Genomic DNA, 14,580 nt, shown 5'->3' with positions numbered 1-14,580 from the left:
GTGTAAGAACCGCGGACCATGTTTAGCCTACCTAGCCACCTGATTGAGTAGCCTGCATCCGGGTCAGAGAGTTGCAACAGTGAGACACCTCTGGAAACACTGGCCAGTGTGGTCCGATGATCTTCTCTGTGCCTCGGTTTGATTGACGAGACCTTTGTGATGAAGTGTGTAGCGTTTTTGAAGTTGTTTATAGCGGGGAAACATCAGAAAATAATAGGCTTATAATTGGCCCCGCCGTGATGCATTGGCTGCGTTTTTCACCAAAAAGCTTAAAATCAGCTAACTCCATAACGGCGCGGCATTGCCCGGAATGGCTCATCATTAGATACATTATGTGGCATGGGAAAGCGATGGTGAAACTTTCATTTTACGCCGGAACTATCCTTTAAGGTTAGAAGAGTGTGAGGACCTCTTGTCACACTGAGTGACATGAGTGTTTCTTAAGACTAGAAGACCTTGAGAAACTCTTTCCACAGTCTGTGCATGAAAATGGTTTCTCCCCTGTGTGAACGCGATGGTGGTTTATGAGGTCTTTGTTTGTTTTAAAGCTTTTGTCGCAGTCTGTGCATGGAAACGGTGCATACCCTGTGTGAACATGCTGGTGCATGCGGAGGGCCGAGCGCCGAGAGAAACTCTTTCCACAGTCAGTGCATGAAAATGGTTTCTCCCCAGTGTGAACACGAAGGTGCTTTGTGAGATCCGCTTTTACCCTAAAGCTCTTGTCACACTGAGTGCAAGCGTACGGCCTTTCATCAGTGTGACAGCGACGATGTATGGAAAGATAAAAAGGCTGTGCGAAACTCTTTCCACAGTCGGTGCATGAAAACGGTTTCTCCCCTGTGTGAACACGCTGGTGGACTTGGAGCTCCTGATTTGTCTTAAAGCTCTTGTCACACTCACTGCAAGGGTACGGCTTCTCTCCAGTGTGAATGCGACGATGTATCTGAAGGTAAGACCACGTTGAGAAACTCTTTTCACAGTAGGTGCATGAAAACGGTTTCTCCCCGGTGTGAACAACGTGGTGGATTTGGAGCTCTGCTTTCGTCCTAAATCTCTTGTCACAGTGACTGCAAACGTACAGCTTCTCTCCAGCCTGAAAACAACAATGTGTGGAAAAGGCAGAGGGATGCAGGAAGGTTTTTCCACAGTCAGAGCATGAAAATTGCCCCGTGTGAACTCGCTGGTGGATTTGGAGGTCTGCTTGTTTCCAAAAACTCTTGTCACACTGGTTGCAAGCGTACGGCCTCTCACTAGAGCGGAGGGCAGCAGAATGTGTTTCTCCAGAAAACTCTGCTCTGCTGGAGCTGCAGTGGAGCTGATGCCCTGTGTGGAGTAGAATGGAAATAAAAATTAATATGAAATCAACAAGACAGTCACAACAGTGTGTGAAGATTGACCCCTCCCACTTTCTGTTCGTTTACGGTAATTGGCATCTTCCATAACATTACAGATTTTCTGGGATAACTCTGTGCATTATTGCTGTGGTAAGCAATGGTGCATTAAACATATTATTTTACATTAAAAAACACAATTATAAATGTGTCGCAAAATTTCAGAGTGACTACATTTTTATATGTGCTCCTAAATGTTTTCATTCAAGCTTAACGTACAGCCATGAAAGCTTAGTCTCATATTTAATCAACACTACATAATCACGAAGAACGGCTAAAAACAACACTTTCCTAGGATTAAATTGTTTACAATGACAATGAAGACATTCATTCATTTAGCAGACACTAAATGACTGAAAATTAGTCATGGGTAAGAGGTTAGAGTGATGTTCTGTTCTGCTCTGCTCTGCTCTACTCTATTCTACTCTGCTCTATTCTACTCTACTCTACTCTACTCAGGAATGAGTGATGCTCTACTCTGCTCTGCTCTGCTCTACTCTACTCTATTCTACTCTACTCTACTCTACTCTGCTCTGCTCTGCTCTGCTCTATTCTATTCTACTCTACTCAGTAATGAGTGATGCTCCACTCTACTCTCTACTAGGGCTGCACGATTATGGAAAAAGTCATAATCACGATTATTTTGGTCAAAATCACGATTATTAATCACGATTATTGATTTTTTGCAGATTTGTTTGAAAATAATAACAAGACGAAATATAACCTAGAATGAATTATATACGGGATGAGCAAAATAAAATGAATTGTAATAATTATGTAAAGGCAATAGCATAAAACTTAGGTGGACAGATTTCTGTCCAGAAACACCAGCCTGTCAGTATGTTCTGGCTTTAAGTACGCTCTCAAAGGTAGGTCACAATTGCCACGATTAAAATCACGACTTCGATTTCACAATTTTATCACGATTTTCGATTATTTTCGATCAATTGTGCAGCCCTACTCTCTACTCTTCTATAATCCCTTCAAGTGTTGTCTTACCAGATCTCTCGCCGTCCTCTGTTACGCTTAGTTGATGTGGAGAAGCAGGGAACTCTTCTCTCTCTTCCTTTACGTTCAGCTGTTCTGGAAGACCAGGGGACTCCTCTCCCTCTTCTCCTTTCACGTTCAGCTGTGACCCAGAACCAGGGAATTCTTCTATCTCTCCTTTCAGGTTAATCTGGAATGGAGAGTCATTTAAGCTGAACTCCTCTGTCTCTTCTTTGACGCTCCTCATCAGCTGGAGTGGAGAGTTGACTTCTGCAGAGGCCATCTTTGAGGACTCCTCTGAACCTTTGAAACGGGACAGAAACATCATGACTATTACTAGCAACACTGGCAAGACTGGTAAACTATAGAGCTTGAAACGAACGTGACGTAGTTCCGCATTCCGCGTTCACATAGGGCTGGGCAATATGATGATATATATCGTTATCGTGATATAAAAGTGTATATCATGACCTTTCTCCTATATTGTTTATATCGTGATAGTAATTTAATCAATTTCATACAATTGAATATCATTTAATTACATTTCATGTTGTCACAATACACACTATAAGTTAATGTAACTGTAAAAATATAAATAAAAAGATCCATTTTAAAGAACGACATGAAAAAATAAAGAGCAAATAAAGAGAATAACTGAAAACGTATGTCATTGTACTATATCTATATATATATCGTTAAAGTGATATAAAATAATCCATATCGTGATATAGGTTTTTTCCATATCGCCCAGTCCTACGTTCACAGGACTTTAGGCGACCATCTAACAACACCGTAGCGAGTAGATATCTTCTGATTCCAGTCATTGTGTACGCTGGGTGCGTTACGAATATGCCGTTTTAGGAACTAAATTTGGATTACTCATGCAAAAAGATAAATATTTTGTTCCGCGGTCGTCCGTATATGTGAAAAAACACACCCTGCTAAATCGTTTGGTGTTTGGTACGAAAAATCAGCTGTCAAACTGTCAGCAGAGAGATACAGTACATAGCAAACGTAATTTACTATCGCATTCATTTTTCTGTTGATAAAATGTTAACAATATGACCTGCTGTGAGTAATATTGGATGCATTGTGTGTCTGTTCTGCTGACAGTTGCTGCTCGTTTCATTACATTACATTACATTGCACTTAGCTGACGCTTTCATTTTATTCAAAGCGACTTACAGGTTTTTTTGTCAGGGTATTGGTTACAGTCCCTGGAGCAATGTGGGGTTAAGTGCCTTGCTCAAGGGCACTTCAGCCATGGATGGAGATGTAGGGAGAGGTCAGGGGGGATTCGAACCTGCAACCCCTGGATTGAAAGACCAACTCCCTAACCATTAGGCCACGGCTTTCTCCATATGAATACTTAGGCCGCTGGGCGGGTCAAACGTACCCTGATTATCATCGACTTACAAATCTCTTTGAGACTTGGTCTGACCAAGAGCATAACAATTATAATTTCCCAAACAGCATGGTTGACCCGCCTCCCAAGGTTTGCTACTGGTTGACAGGTGTCAGTCAAAGTGGGTGGAGTCCACGATTTTTCGGGAGCTCAGAAACGATATTTGCATTGCTCTTGGCCTGACTTTAGAAGCAACACAGAAGGTGTTGCAACACTAGGAGGGCGTGGCCTGGCTAGGCCAGACGAGCCGACTGGATCTATACCATGACTCTGATTGTGACCAGATCAACACTATAGTAGACTTCACTGGACAAGACGTGATGGCAGGGTGTGGATTTATCGGGAAACCAAAAGGGGGATATGTTTCAGATTTTAAGCAATATCAATGCAATAACATTACAGAATAACATTACAGCGAGGAGATCAAAATCTCTCTCTCTCTCTCTCTCTCACACACACACACACACACACACACACACACACACACACACACACACACACACACACACACACACACACACACACACACAATTGCACCCAGCGTGATGATGGTAGTGCAGCCTATGCTGGGCCCTCGGAGTTTCGTAATACAGACTGTATTATATGATGACATTAGGATAGATTAACACCAGCCAACTGGCCAAATGCTAGAAGTGAAGGTTCAGTTTGGCTGGTAGAAAAGACCAGCTTGCTTGCTAGCCATTTGACCCAGTAGTGAGTGTGTGTTTGGCAAGCTACGATTTACACACTAGAATTTTGGCCGGTGGCGAACAAGTTGATTTAGAGCCCTTGCATTGCATTACATTTGGCAGAGTGAGTATCAGGATACTCATTTCCATGCTCCATAGTCTGCCGCTTCAGGGAGGAGACAAAAGAATCTGGCATGCACAAGGGCATGCATGAACCTACCCGGTTTGTTGCCTGCGTTTCCAGGGATGTCGATGTGTTTTCCCCTCGGGATTGTTGTTACACTACAAACATGTCCGTAAAAACAGTATCGGACACAGCAGACAAAGTCTAAAGCGGCTATGGCGAAAGCAAAGAATATACTAATAAGCAATTATTGTTGGATAGTCTTTTCGAGAGAGTCTGTGCATGAATATACACATCTGACCACAGATTTTGTAGGAAGAAGGGGCTGTGATCTGACATCCCTGAGAGACCGGAGACGGACAGAAGTAAGGAACAATCAGACACCAACACCATGGCCAAACTCCCTGTCAAAATAGCAGTTAGGCAAAAACAAAATAGTCAACAACCACTTCACATACAGGCTACTATTGATGTTCAATTTACACAGCTGCAAGGAATAAACGATAACAATGAAATAGCATAATTTTGACTTTAAGTATTATTATTATTCTGCCATTATTGAAACGTGTGTTTGAGCTTTCGCTGTGAAATAATGTATATCTGTGACGATACAAAGCTATGTGGCGTTATAGCTGACTTCACGCATACTGGCTCGTCCAGTCATATGTTTGACACAGAGTGTTGCCAAATGTGCAAGACTATCGTATTTGTACCTTAATTGTGTTCTCTGTACGTTCGAACAAACATGATGTACAATAATTTCACAGTTGCCATTCAGTTCATTTAGATGCCTTGAAACAAGTCGGTCTTGTACGATCATTTCCTACCGAAAAGCCCCCCAAACTCCATAATTTTGAGGTTTTGGTACGATAGTTCCACATTTCCCATTTGGCAACACCGTTTGACAGTTTAGGAAGTGCTGTCATGTGACCAAGAAGACATTCAGAAGCTGTTTCCTGTCCTGTTAGTTGGTGCTCATTTCTTTGTTATTGTAGGGTTTTAATCGTTTGCATGCACTGGGAGCGCTCGCCTGTGTGTTATTGAAAGTATTAAGGATCTGAACAGATATGGGAATCGGCAGAGAGAGAATATGGTGATCATCAATTCAATTCTGAAGCTGCTGCAGCGGCAGACGTATACCTGCCTGTCACACCGCTATGGACTCTACCTGTGCTTCGGAGGGATTGTCTTGATGATTGTATCAGCGTTTCAGTTCGGAGAGGTGAGTTTTATGTTAATGTTTATTTTTATTTAACAAGGAAGACAGTGCACAACATACAATTGAGCCAGCGTTTCAGTTGGGAGAGGTGAGTTAATGGAAGAACGACAACTACCATTACAATGCATACGACACATTACATTATATAATTACCTTTACATTGCATTTAGCAGACGCCTTTGACTAAAGCGATAAGGAGGAAATTCAAGCTAGTAGCTTTAAGGGTCAGCGCAGAGTACAGCAGTAGGCTATACACGTAAATTGCTAATTAGTAGCTAAATCTAGATAATAATCAAAGACATCTATAGTGTGCAGTAGCAGCACGCAGCTGACAGCATTGTCCAACACATGGTAAAATAAGATGTAGACAACTCAAACCACCCATGGGAGGTACTTTTAGGTCTGGGTGGATGGTGGGGACAGTCCATAGGCCTACCACTTATGAGATAAACCTAGCCAGCTTGTCCCCACCACTTTTTCATAAACATAATGCAAAAAATACCATATCCGGACATTTGACATAGCCTATTAATGTCCCCTTTCCACTGTTCCACTTTCTAAGCTAAACCTATTCTTTGACACCACCATCGCGAGCTGTCTGTCTTGCACAAAGGACCTAGACAGCTATTAGCCTACATACAACCACAACAGGCCAAGAGATGGATAAATACCACCAAGATACATTAACTCCCACTGATAAATAGCCTAGGCTACACTTCCATCGCATGCCTCTGGTCCGAGGCTACGTGTGCATTTTGACGACTTGCAGTGTGCAGTGTGCAGTATTGGTGTTGACTTCTGATCACCTGAACACAACCACAGACTGTGATGAGGACGGTCCCTGTTTCTCAGTGGGATCTTGCCGCGTGTGTCCCCCTTGACTAGTCCCGACTCCCTAAGGCAGTGTTTCCCAACCTTTTTTGTCTTGTGTACCCCCAAGCCTTTTTCGCTGTGCCATGAGTACCCCCTAAGTCAAGTTCTATATCGCTTTCTCCATCCCAATGTAACTAAGCTCCATATATTTGGTAAAATTTCATTTTTCCAAGTACCCCCTGCAGTGTGCTCGCGTACCCCTAGTGGTACATGTACCCCTGGTTGGGAAACACTGCCCTAAAGACTCTGCTAGGCTGACCTGAGTGTTGTTTTCCCTTCTCTGGTAGTATAGTGTAGTGTAGTGTAGTGTAGTGTAGTGTAATCTAAAATAGTGTAGTGTAGTGTAGTGTAATGTATTGTAATGTAAAGTAATGTAATGTAATAATGTGTTGTCAGGTGGTGGTGGAGTGGAGTAGAGATCGTACCACGTCCTCTTCGACTCCAAATGCAGTGTAATGTGGTGTAGTGTAGTGTAATGTATTGTAATGTAAAGTCATGTAATGTAATAATGTGTTGTCAGGTGGTGGTGGAGTGGAGTAGGGATCAGTACCACGTCCTCTTCGACTCCAAATGCAGTGTATTGTAGTGTAGTGTAGTGTAGTGTAGTGTAGTGTAGTGTAATGTAATGTAATGTAATAATGTGTTTTCAGGTGGTGGTGGAGTGGAGTAGGGATCAGTACCACGTCCTCTTCGACTCTTATCGGGACAACGTGGCCGGCAGATCCTTCCAAACCAGGCGAGTGTCTGTCTGTCTGTCTGTCTGTCTCTGTCAGTCAGTCAGTCAGTCAGTCAGTCAGTCAGTCAGTCAGTCAGTCAGTCAGTCAGTCAGTCAGTCAGTCTGTCTGTCTGTCTGTCTGTCTGTCTGTCTGTCTGTCTGTCTGTCTGTCTGTCTGTCTGTCTGTCTAGACCAGTAGTTCTCAACCTTTTTTGATCAAACGCCCCCTGGGCCTCATCATAAGCCTCCCACCTGGGTTGTGTGTGTATTTTAGGTTGTGTCTGCCCATGCCATGCCTCTCGATGTGGTGTATACCTGGGTTTTGTGGTGTTGTGTGTGTATTGTGTATACTATATGTGTGTGTTTGTTATTGTGTAACTGGGTTATGTGTGTATTTTGTGTGTTATTGTGTACGACTGGGCTGTGTGTGTATTGTGTGTATTTCAGGTTGTGTCTGCCGATGCCTATCGATGTCGTGTACACCTGGGTGGTGTGGTGTTTTGTGTGTATTGTGTATACTAGATGTGTGTATTGTGTGTAACTGGGTTGTGTGTGTGTGTGTGTGTGTATTTCAGGTTGTGTCTGCCGATGCCTATTGATGTGGTGTACACCTGGGTGAACGGGACAGACGCGGCTCTCCTGAAGAACCTGAAGAACGTCAGAGACCAACTGGAGGAGGAACAGAGAACTCTGAGGTATGTAGAACATAGAACTCTGAGGTACGTGGAACATAGAACTCTGAGGTACGTGGAACATAGAACTCTGAGGTACATATAACACAGAACCCTGAGGTACGTAGAACATAGAACTCTGAGGTATGTTGAACACTGTGGTTCGTAGAACATAGAACACAGAGTTACGCAGAACATAGAGCCTTGAGGTATGTAGAACAGAGAACACTGATGTACGTAGAACATAGAACCTTGAGGTACGAGGAACACAGAACACTGAGGTGTGTAGAACTCTGAGGTGTGTAGAACACAAATGATCGAAGAGAGCACACTGTGGTGTGTGGATGTTGTACAGTATAATACCTCATGGGCAGTCAAGGGTATAGTAATATACATATGGGTAGTCATGGATACCGTAATATACATATGGGCAGTCATGGATACCGTAATATACATATGGGCAGTCATGGATACAGTAATATACATATGGGCAGTCATGGGTACATATGGGCAGTCATGGGTACATATGGGCAGTCATGGGTACATATGGGCAGTCATGGGTACAGTAATATACATATGGGCAGTCATGGATACATATGGGCAGTCATGGATACCGTAATATACATATGGGCAGTCATGGGTAAGCGGTTAGGGTGACATACCTGTAGCCCAAAGGTCTTATGTATTTCTTATCTTATGTATTTCTTAGCTCATGTATCTCTCCTTAGAGATTGCTGTGTATTTCTTTACATTGATATTGACACCCTGCTGTGTATTTCTCCATATTGATATTGACATCTTATGTATTTATCTTATCTTATGTATTTATCTTATCTTATGTATTTTTTATCTCATGTATTTCTTATCTTATGTATTTCTTATCTTATGTATTTCTCCATAGGGAGCGCCTAGGCAGGAACAGCAGTGAAGTTACGGAGGCGCCCAAGCAGGGGTGAGTAATGTCATTGGTGGGGAGACATGAGTGACACAGTCATCACCCAATCAGGGCTCAGAGTGTCAATGGTGGGGCGACATGAGCAGGGGTGAGTGGTGTCATTGGTGGGGAGACATGAGTGACACAGTCATCACCCAATCAGGGCTCAGAGTGTCAATAATGGGGTGACATGTGCAGGGGTGAGTAATGTCATTGGTTGGGAGACATGAGTGGCATAGTAACCAATCAGGGGTGAGTGTCTGACAATGCGGGGCGTGATTCTGGGGAGGGGGGTGTCTGTGAGTGATTGCGTCAGTATCACATGTGTGTGAGCAATATAGTGGTTCATCACGTCTGACAAGCCCTCACTGTGGAAGGAAACTTTTAAAGGAAACTCCATCACTCATGAAGCTAAGCTCTCATCCCATCTCTCTTCTCTTCTCTTCTCTCCTCTTCTCTTCTCTTCTCTTCTCTTCTCTTCTCTTCTCTTCTCTTCTCTTCTCTCTCTCCTCTTCTTTCCTCTTCTCTTCTCTTCTCTTCTCTTCTCCTCTCTTCTCCTCTCTTCTCTTCTCTTCTCTTCTCTTCTCTTCTCTTCTCTTCTCTTCTCTTCTCTTCTCTTCTCATCTTCTCCTTCTCTCCTCTCCCCTCCTCCCCTCTCTTCTCTTCTCTTCTCTTCTCTTCTCTTCTCTTCTCTTCTCTTCTCTTCTCTTCTCTTCTCTTCTCTTCTCTTCTCTCCTCATCTCTTCTCTTCTCTTCTCTGCTCTTCTCTGCGCTTCTCTTCTCTTCTCTTCTCTTCTCTTCTCTTCTCTTCTCTTCTCTTCTCTTCTTTTCTCTTCTCTTCTCTTCTCATCTTCTCCTTCTCTCCTCCTCCTCTCCTCTCCTCTCCTCTTCTCTTCTCTTCTCTTCTCTTCTCTTCTCTTCTCTTCTCTTCTCTTCTCTTCTCTTCTTCTCATTCTCTCCTCCTCCTCTCCTCTCCTCTCCTCTCTTCTCTTCTCTTCTCTTCTCTTCTCTTCTCTTCTCTTCTCTTCTCTTCTCTTCTCTTCTCTCCTCATCTCTTCTCTTCTCTTCTCTGGTCTGCGCTTCTCTTCTCTTCTCTTCTCTTCTCTTCTCTTCTCTTCTCTTCTCTTCTCTTCTCTTCTCTTCTCTTCTCTTCTCTTCTCTTCTCATCTTCTCCTTCTCTCCTCCTCTCCTCTCCTCTCCTCTTCTCTTCTCTTCTCTTCTCTTCTCTTCTCTTCTCTTCTCTTCTCTTCTTCTCATTCTCTCCTCCTCCTCTCCTCTCCTCTCTTCTCTTCTCTTCTCTTCTCTTCTCTTCTCTTCTCTTCTCTCCTCTCCTCTCCTCTCCTCTCCTCTCTTCATCTCTCTTCTCTTCGTCTCTCTCCTCTCCTCTCCTCTCCTCTCCTCTCCTCTTCTCTTCTCTTCTCTTCTCTTCTCTTCTCTTCTCTTCTCTTCTCTTCTCTTCTCTTCTCTTCTCTTCTCTTCTTTTCTCTTCTCCTTCTCTCCTCCTCCTCTCCTCTTCTCTCCTCTTCTCTTCTCTTCTCTTCTCTTCTCTTCTCTTCTCTTCTCTTCTCTTCTTTTCTCTTCTCTTCTCTGTCCTCCCTCTCTCCTCCTCTCCTCTGTTCTCTCTTCCCGTCTCTTCTCTTCTCTTCTCTTCTCTTCTCTTTTCTTCTCTTCTCTTCTCTTCTCTTCTCTTCTCTTCTCTTCTCTTCTCTTCTCTTCTCTTCTCTTCTCCTCTCCTCTCCTCTCCTCTCCTCTTCTCTTCTCTTCTCTTCTCTTCTCTTCTCTTCTCTTAAATGAAGCTGCTCCTCAACAGACAGGGGGCTACTCACATTTGCCAAAATCAACAACAGAGAGAGAGACCACACACACACACACACACACACACACACACACACACACACACACACACACACACACACACACACACACACACACACACACACACACACACACACACACACACACACATTTTACTTTGGATTGACAGATATACATTTATCATGGCACAATTCAATTTTGGTTTAAAAGGAGTCCAATACAGCACTAGAATCTTCTGTTCATGATGTCGTAAGGATAAAGGTGGCACCTGCGTTTCCATATGAACGCACACACACACACACACACACACACACACACACACACACACACACACACATGCACCAGTTGTTCCTGTTCTAACGTAAACATACAGTGCCCTCCATAATTATTGGCACTCCTGGTTGAGATGTGTTTTTTAGCTTCCAATTATTTTATTTTTTTTCTAAATAATATGGGACCTTAATGGAATAAAAGAGAAAAATCCAACCTTCAATACAAGTGCATTTATTCAGTGGGGAAAAAATCCCACATAAAGAAATAATTATTTGACATCAAATAATGTGTGTCACAATTATTAGCACCCCTGGTGTTAATATTTTGTACAACCCCCTTTTGCCAACAAAACAGCACCTAATCTTCTCCTATAATGTTTCACAAGATGGGAAAAGACAGAAAGAGGGATCTTCAGCCATTCCTCTTTGCAGAATCTCTCTAAATCATCCAGAGACCTGGGTTCTCTCCTCTGTACTCTCCTCTTCAGCTCACCCCACAGGTTCTCAATGGGGTTGAGGTCAGGGGACTGAGATGGCCATGGGAGGAGCTTGATTTTGTGTCTGGTGAACCATTTCTGTGTAGATTTGGCCATATGTTTAGGGTCATTGTCTTGCTGAAAGACCCAGTGACGACCCAGCTTCAGCTTTCGGGCAGGGGGCAACAGATTTTGATTTAAAATGTCCTGGTATTTCAAAGCATTCATGATGCCATGCACCCTAACAAGGTTCCCAGGGCCTTTGGAAGCGAAACAGCCCCATAGCATCACTGACCCACCCCCATACTTCACAGTGGGTATGAGGTGCTTTTCAGCATGCGCATCTTTCGTGGTACGCCAGACCCACTTAGAGTGTTTGTTGCCAAAAAGCTCAATCTTGGTCTCATCTGACCAAAGCACACGGTCCCAGTTGAAGCCCCAATACCGCTTGGCGAACTCCAGACGCTTGCGTTTATGATTGTGAGTGAGGAAAGGTTTTCTCCGTGCATGCCTCCCAAACAGCTTGTTGGCGTGTAGACAGCGCCTGATGGTTGATTTGGAGACTTTGTGACCCCAGAATGCTACCATTTGTTGTAATTCTGTAACAGTGAGCTTTGGAGATCTTTTGATTTCTCTTACCATCCTCATCACTGTGCGTGGTGGCAAAATAAACTTGGGTCCTCGTCCAGGCTTGTTTACCACTGTTCCAGTTGTTTTGAACTTCTTAATTATTCCTCTCACAGTGGATATGGGCAGCTGCAGTTGAGTGGCAATCTTCTTGTAGCCTCTGCCTGACCTGTGAAGGTCGACGCACATCTGCCTCACTTGTATGCTGTGTTCCTTTGTCTTTCCCATGTTTAAGAGTGGATAAGAGAAATGGCCTCGGTGTCACGTCATATTTATACCCCAGGGAAACAGGAAGTGATGAATTACTAATTAAATGTTCCTACATGCTCTGGTAAACTTTGTAAACTACTGTAGAAATGACAGAAATGCTTCAATTATATTTAATTCCTGGGAATTGTTAAGGGTGCCAATAATTGTGGAACAGGTGATTTAATGAAAAATAATTATTTTTTAGTCAGGGATTTTTTTATTTTCTTACAATTCATTTGAGTTGAAGGCTACATTTTTCTACAATTTTCAGTGTGACAGTATTCTTCTGCAATAAACACTGAATTTATTTTAAGGCTTTTAACACATCTCAACCAGGGGTGCCAATAATTATGGAGGGCACTGTACACATGAATGAATGAATGAATGAATGAATGAGCAAGTGAGGCGTTTAAAACAAACATCCGTTAAAATATCCGTTAATAAGCAAACACAGATGAGAAGGTAGAGATTCTGGAGTCCCTACTATTGTGTGTCTGTGTGTGTGTGTGTGTGTGTGTGTGTGTGTGTGTGTGTGTGTGTTTGTCTGTCTGTGTGTGTGTGTGTGTGTGTATATTCATGTGTGTGTGTGTGTGTGTGTGTGTGTGTGTGTGTGTGTGTATTCGTGTGTGTGTGTGTGTGTGTGTGTGTGTGTATATTCATGTGTGTGTGTGTGTGTGTATATTCGTGTGTGTGTGTGTGTGTGTGTGTTTGTGTGTGTGTGTGTGTGTGTGTATTCATGTGTGTGTGTGTGTGTGTGTGTGTGTGTGTGTGTGTGTGTGTGTGTGTGTGTGTGTGTGTGTGTGTGTGTGTGTGTGTGTGTGTGTCCTATAGTGAGCGTCTGGAATGTCTCCTCTCCCATTGCATCTTGGGTCCCATCCTGGTTCTAGACCCCTCATTGGCTGCCAACACGTCAATCAAGGATCTGCCGGCCCTATGCTCCGCCTCTTGTCCCGCCCTAGCCGCCGCCAAACAGATCCTATTGGCTGCCAAGCCGCTGCAGCCCTCCAATAGCGTCACAGTGCTCATCTTCCACTCACAGGATGACGGTGAGACACACACAGGGCGCATTCCAATATGCACACTCTCCTCCTCCACTTGTGCTTTTGGCCTCGCCCCGCCTCCTGGCCCGCCTCCTGGCCCCGCCTCCGTGGAGAAAACAATTAAGTTTCCCTGCTGTCAGTCTAGCTGCAACAACTTTTGAGGGACTGTTTTTCATTCACCATCCCAATTGCAAATGAGAAAATGACATTAGAATTGTGCTTTTGCAAGATATTGGATTTATTTTTTGTCGTCAGTGACCTCATCATGAGGTCACAAGCAGGCAAGTGAGCAAGGGAGGACGGAAGTCTGCATATTGGCATGCACTCACACTCACACACTCTCACACACGCTCTTGAAAATACATTTCTCTTTCTTATTTGTCTTGTCTTCCATCTTTTACGTATCTTGTATTAATACTTACACTCTCCCTCCCCCTTCTCTCCCCCTCTCTTCTCTCTCTCCCTCTCCTTCTCTCTCCCTCTCCTTCTCTGCCCCTCTTCTCTCTCTCCTTCTCTCCCCCTCTCCTTCTCTCCCCCTCTCCTTCTCTCCCTCCCCCCTTCTCTCTCTCCCTCTTTCTCTCTCTCCCTCTTTCTCTCTCTCCCTCCTTCTCTCTCTCTATCGCTCTCGCTCCCTCTTCTCTCTGCCACCCCTCTGTCCCCATCCTTCTCTCCCTTCCCTCTCTCTCCTCCTCCCCTCTCTCTCCCCCCTCCTTCTCCCCCTCCTTCTCTCCCTCACCCCTCTCTCCCCCCTTCTCTCTCCCTTTTTCTCCCCCCCTTCTCTCTCTCCTTCTCTCTCTCCCCGTCCTTCTCTCCCTCCCCCCTCTCCCCCCTCCTTCTCTCTCTCTATCTGCCCTCTCTCTCTCTCTCTCTCTCTCTCCCTCTTTCTCTCTGCCACCCCTCTCCCCCCCCTCTCTCTCTCTCTCTATCTGCCCTCTCCCTCTCTCCCCCCTCCTTCTTTCCCTCCCCCCTCCTCTCTCTCCCTCTTTCTCCCCCCCCCCCTTCTCTCCTCCCCTCCTTCTCTCTCTCTATCGCTCTCGCTCCCTCTTCTCTCTCCCCCCTCTTCTCGCTCTCCCTCTTTCTCTCTCCCCCCCCC

At 44.3% G+C, this 14,580-nt stretch overlaps 2 protein-coding genes across 2 annotated transcripts in view; one reads left to right on the top strand and one right to left on the bottom strand.

The window, feature by feature from the left end:
* Window positions 1–391: 391 nt before the first annotated feature.
* On the bottom strand, window positions 392–2,676 carry LOC134464742 (zinc finger protein 239-like). Its single transcript, XM_063218092.1, has 2 exons — window positions 2,391–2,676; window positions 392–1,323 (listed from the first exon to the last, which is right to left on the bottom strand). The coding sequence occupies exons 1-2, from the start codon at window positions 2,659–2,661 to the stop codon at window positions 416–418; spliced, it is 1,179 nt and encodes a 392-aa protein (XP_063074162.1). The 5' UTR covers window positions 2,662–2,676; the 3' UTR covers window positions 392–415.
* A 2,860-nt stretch (window positions 2,677–5,536) lies between these two features.
* gnptab (N-acetylglucosamine-1-phosphate transferase subunits alpha and beta) overlaps window positions 5,537–14,580 on the top strand; it is a 68,509-nt gene continuing 59,465 nt past the window's right edge. Inside the window, exons 1-5 of the mRNA XM_063217823.1 lie at window positions 5,537–5,818; window positions 7,339–7,424; window positions 7,979–8,098; window positions 8,976–9,026; window positions 13,279–13,493. Of these exons, the coding sequence (XP_063073893.1) occupies window positions 5,687–5,818; window positions 7,339–7,424; window positions 7,979–8,098; window positions 8,976–9,026; window positions 13,279–13,493 (604 nt within the window). The 5' untranslated portion in view covers window positions 5,537–5,686. The remainder of the gene's footprint in view (window positions 5,819–7,338; window positions 7,425–7,978; window positions 8,099–8,975; window positions 9,027–13,278; window positions 13,494–14,580) is intronic.

This window comes from Engraulis encrasicolus, chromosome 15, assembly GCF_034702125.1.
Source record: "Engraulis encrasicolus isolate BLACKSEA-1 chromosome 15, IST_EnEncr_1.0, whole genome shotgun sequence".
Lineage (NCBI taxonomy): Eukaryota > Metazoa > Chordata > Actinopteri > Clupeiformes > Engraulidae > Engraulis > Engraulis encrasicolus.
The sequence above is the reverse complement of the archived record's forward strand: the minus strand, read 5'-3'. Positions and strand labels throughout refer to the sequence as shown.

Bases quoted from the DNA above. Each gene is read 5' to 3' on its own strand.
- LOC134464742 (XM_063218092.1), bottom strand. From the start codon at position 2,661: ATGGCCTCTGCAGAAGTCAACTCTCCACTCCAGCTGATGAGGAGCGTC. The intron at 1,324-2,390 runs GTAAGACAACAC...TACTCCACACAG, and splicing joins AGAGGACGGCGAGAGATCTG to GGCATCAGCTCCACTGCAGC.